Genomic DNA, 4,624 nt, shown 5'->3' on the forward strand with positions numbered 1-4,624 from the left:
GCAGAGATCATCCGTTCACCTACTCTGCATCTCACAAAGACATGGCGGTTGGAACCAAAAATCTAAAATTTGGACTCATCAGACCAAAGAACAGATTTCCACCGGTCTAATATCCATTGCTTGTGTTTCTTGGCTCAAGCAAGTCTCTTCTTCTTAATGGTGTCCTTTAGTCATGGTTTCTTTGCAGTAATTCAACCATGATGGCCTGATTCACGCAGTCTCCTGTGAACAGTGTCTGGTACTTGTAACTTCTGAGGCTGGTAACTGACAAACTTATCCTCTGCAGCAGAGGTAACTCTGGGTCTTCCTTTCCCGTGGCGGTCCTCATGAGAGCCAGTTTCATCATAGCGCTTGATGGTTTTTGAGATTGCACTTGAAGAAACATTCAACATTCTTAAAATGTTCCGGATTGACTGAACTTCATGGCTTAAAGTAATGATGGACTGTTATTTATCTTTATTTGAGCTGTTCTTGACATAAGAACTTGGTATTTTACCAAATAGGGCTATCTTCTGTATACCACCCCAACCTTGTCACAACACAACTGATTAGCTCAAACGCATTAAGGAAAGCAATTCCACAAATTAACTTGTGACAAGTCCACCCCTGCTAATATAAAACTTAGTACATGAGGCTCACACTGAAACTCAGCAATGCATTCTTACTAAGAAACCACATTTTAAACAGCTGAATTAAAATGTTAAAAACAACTGTGGACACAACAATAGGACTGTCCTTAGATACCTGTAATGACTGGCCAGGAGTTATAATAAAAGAAAACAGAAAATGACAGTCTCCATAAAACAATCTTCTCTTGTAAGATGATCTGTCACTATTATTTTACACATTTAGTTTGAATGTTATTGCCTTCAGTTTAAAAACAATAATTCTCCTTCATTCTATTGTTTTACTGTAAAATGTCACAATTTAAAATGTGCTTTCAATAAAGTTTTATTTGATTGATTTGTACACAATTGGTGGTACAATTGTACACAATTGTGTGGTTCAGTCAAGTTTTGGCAAGAGGTCCATATCAATCCATAACTTTCAGAGTGATCAGTGTAGTTTCTCAGTTGACCAGAGGAGGGTAGTATGACTCTTCACATGGGAGGACTGCTCTATAAAGATGGGGAGAAGTGACTAAATCAAGCATTTAGATGTTTCACAGAAGTTAGTACTTATTTTGAAAGCAGAAAACAATATTGGATTGCTAAAGCACAAAAGAGGAATTAGGAGTTTACTTTTATTGTAAAACCAGTTGACATTACAAAAAAGATTGAGATTTTAAATAGTTGTCATGATGCACCCTTTGCTAAGTGCTCCTCCCATTGGTTGCTCAGGTAACATCCCAAATGGCACCCTATTCCCCATATAGTGCACTACTTTTGACCAGGGTGCATATAGGAAATAGGGTGCCATTTGGGACAGAACTTCTGGCCTCTAGAGGACCTGTGAGCAGAGGTTGGGTTCACATTGAAACCTGCCAAATATATTATATATTGTACCCCCTGAGAAAAGCCAGCCTTTCCTCAAACCACCAGAAAAAATAAATACAATACACAAATATTGTAGACAGCATGTCAGTGTTTCCATTTCTGTGTATATTGTTTCCTTGACGTTTGCGGTGGAATCTGCTTGGGTTTAAAACCCCAGTCACACATACCCTAGAGGAGCTGTCTGACACTGGGCCTCAGCCTTGACTGCTTAGAGTTAAGTCCAGGGCCTGTATTCATAAAATGTCTCAGTGTATGAGGGCTGATCTAGGAGCAGTTGCCTTTTAGATCCTAATGAATACAAATATAAATCAACAGTGGGTACCCGTTCCGAGATCAGCACTGCTCTGTTCACAGCTTGAATCCAGAGTGTAGGGCCACCACTCCTCCTGTCAGGTTGTGGTAGCGGACAGAAAATAACCCTGCATCCTCAATCATTTGCTTGAATGTCTCCTGTAGAGGGAGAGAAGATTAGAGAGAAACAGTTAGGTAAAAAAATACAGCAAAACTTAAGTTTACAAACATACACAATATTCAATGTAATTTAGTCGGGCAGCATTTGAAGATAGTTTGAGAAATCTATTCAGCATAATTCTGGCCACCAAAGGGCCAGACAGAGTAGGTACAGAAGGATGTTTGAATCATTCATTCTTACCTGGTCTGGGAACTTCCTGATGCTCTCCACCAGGTACTGATAGGACTTCCAGTCGCCAGCGATCACCTCCCCCAGCACTGGGATCATCTGGAAACTGTAGGCATCGTAGAGCCTGGCCAGCAGGGGATTGGTGACTTTACTGAACTCCAGACACATGAACCTTCCCCCTGGCTTCAGCACACGTACAGCCTCCTGTAGAGCCTGGAAATAAGACAGAAGAAAAACATTTCATTTGATCATTTTAGGTAAGTATTGGCCCGTAGAAGAGTATTCTATTTGGCTACATTATCAAGTTTGATTTCTGGTGTACAATGAATGCAAGATGAATTACAAATGTTTATTTCCTTGCCTGCCAGGAGTACACTGAAATTAAGTGGATTGAGAAGGATTACCAGGTCTATGTGGGTGACATTACGGATGCCAAAAGCAATGGTGTACACGTCAAACTGGTCATCATCGAAAGGCAGTTCCTCTGCATCTCCTACCACCCAGGACAGACCTGTGATACACACAGGTGAGGGAAAACACAGGGTTATGTCACATCATATACCCCAGTCAAGCCAAAAGAAATCATGAGCACTTGTTGAGAGCACAGTCCAGACATGTCTAATGAGGGTAATATGGTGTACTAAAGAAAGGTAGTAAATGGAGAGTAATATGGTGTACTAAAGAAAGGTAGTAAATGGAGAGTAATACTGTGTGCATATAAATAATATAGATAGTAGCCTGACTAATCAGTGGGTGATACACCAGATAATGTACAGTTCAATAAAAAAATGTTCCAAATAAATCTCCCTACCACTACTGACGCCCATGCTCTCCGCTTTCTGTTTGCCCACTTTTAGCATCTCCTTGTTGATGTCACAGACTACAGCCCTGGACTCTCTGGCCTCCGTCTCCATCTCTATTCCCTCCGTGGGGGTCGTGTAGCTGGTTGAGATCTCCTGCCAGGAGGGGGTCTGGTTGGCCCGGGCAGTCCGCCGTGCAACACGCTCCTGCTGAGACCTCACATAGTTCAGGAATCTTAAGGAGATGTCACCTGGAGGTGCACAGTTGAAGTGATTTATTTGAATTGGCAGAGAAAAATTGAGTTACAAGTGTGTAACCAGTGGGATGTGAACAAAACATGCACTTACAAGTCTAAGGCAGGGCTAGCTCACCACGAGAGTCTAATTCAAAAATCACCTGTGCTACATAAGGACTACTGTTATGGATACTGAACCTGTACCTGTTCCTCCAGCTACGTCCAGTAGGCGTATGCCTGGCTGGGGGTTCATAACGTGGAGTAGCATGTCCTTCCAGAGCCGGTGGACCCCCAGACTCATAGCATCATTCATCACATCATACTTCTGGGCCACGCTCTCAAACACCTTGTAAACTGGAGATACAGGTGAAGGTTTGAACACAGATGAATAGGGGAAACCTACTCTATAACTATACAAATCTCTGGGTTAACATTTTGAAGGAAGAGTCGATATCAGGGACTGGGAATAAAGCCCATATTACGCCAGCATTGGGGCATGCACGGCTAACCGTGGCAAAAGAGTTGGGGGGGGGGGGGGGGGGGGGGGCATGTAAAAGAGTGTGGGGAGGGGGGCATGTAGACTAACTTACCCACGCGGATCGTTGTAGGGCAAGGTTAACAATCGATTTTCAAGCGAGATAACATTAACTAAATTAGAGGTAAAATGGTTTGCCTCTACAGACATCGAGATACATTTGCAATGAACATACAATCCAAAATCGGGCATTGATGGCCAACTGAACCAACAAGCTAGGCGTATCAATTAATAAATATCTGAGCAGCCTTAACGTAGCTAGCTACCTAACGTTAACGTTACCTCTCTCTGCCTTCTCTCCTTCGGACACAGTCTCGAAGCCGAAATGTGTACTTTTGTCCGCGGCACCATCGCTGAAACATCGACAAGCTGAAAGATTTGAAGGGCAACTTGAACTGACTATTCGAACAGACACACTGCTATTGATAGTTCGAAAAGCATCACGAACTATTCTCCGAGCGAGCAACCTAATGGAAGCCGCCATGGTATTTTTCTTCTTCTGTGGGCTTTAATGGCGGACTACAACTCAACAAGGTGTATTGCCGCCACCAACTGGACGGGTTGAAAAAACAAGGTAAAAGAAAACCCATACGACCTTAACTCAACCCAAATAAAAATCAGTGGTTGAACAAGTGCCCAATTGTCATACTTGAGTAAAAGTAAAGATTCCTTAATAGAACATGACTAAAGGAAAAGTGAAAGTCACCCAGTAAAATACTTATTGAGTAAAAGTCTAAGTATTTGGTTTTAAATATACTTAAGTATCGAAGGTAAAAGTATAAATCGTTTCAAATTGCTTATATTAAGCAAACCAGACAGCATAATTGTATTTTCTTTTTTAAGAAGAAAAAAACAACTTCAGTGTACTTTAAAGTATTTTTACTTAAGTACTTTACACCACTGTTAAAATAGTACGT

The 4,624-nt window shown here is 41.6% G+C and overlaps 1 protein-coding gene across 4 annotated transcripts; it reads right to left on the reverse strand.

Annotated features, from left to right (window-relative positions):
- Positions 1–438: 438 nt before the first annotated feature.
- On the reverse strand, positions 439–4,308 carry coq5 (coenzyme Q5, methyltransferase). Of its 4 annotated transcripts, none has more exons than XM_021606617.2 (7): positions 3,990–4,308; positions 3,377–3,526; positions 2,948–3,187; positions 2,541–2,647; positions 2,149–2,349; positions 1,819–1,946; positions 439–1,113 (listed from the first exon to the last, which is right to left on the reverse strand). In XM_021606617.2, the coding sequence occupies exons 1-6, from the start codon at positions 4,189–4,191 to the stop codon at positions 1,845–1,847; spliced, it is 1,002 nt and encodes a 333-aa protein (XP_021462292.1). In that variant the 5' UTR covers positions 4,192–4,308; the 3' UTR covers positions 439–1,113; positions 1,819–1,844. The 4 variants fall into 4 exon arrangements, with proteins under 4 accessions (XP_021462292.1, XP_021462291.1, XP_021462290.1 ...); XM_021606616.2 differs by having other exon boundaries at positions 936–1,118; XM_021606615.2 differs by lacking the exon at positions 439–1,113 and having other exon boundaries at positions 1,203–1,946.
- Between the last annotated feature and the right edge of the window lie 316 nt (positions 4,309–4,624).

The sequence above is a fragment of the Oncorhynchus mykiss genome, chromosome 6 (genome assembly GCF_013265735.2).
Source record: "Oncorhynchus mykiss isolate Arlee chromosome 6, USDA_OmykA_1.1, whole genome shotgun sequence".
In the NCBI taxonomy this organism is placed as follows: Eukaryota; Metazoa; Chordata; class Actinopteri; order Salmoniformes; family Salmonidae; genus Oncorhynchus; species Oncorhynchus mykiss.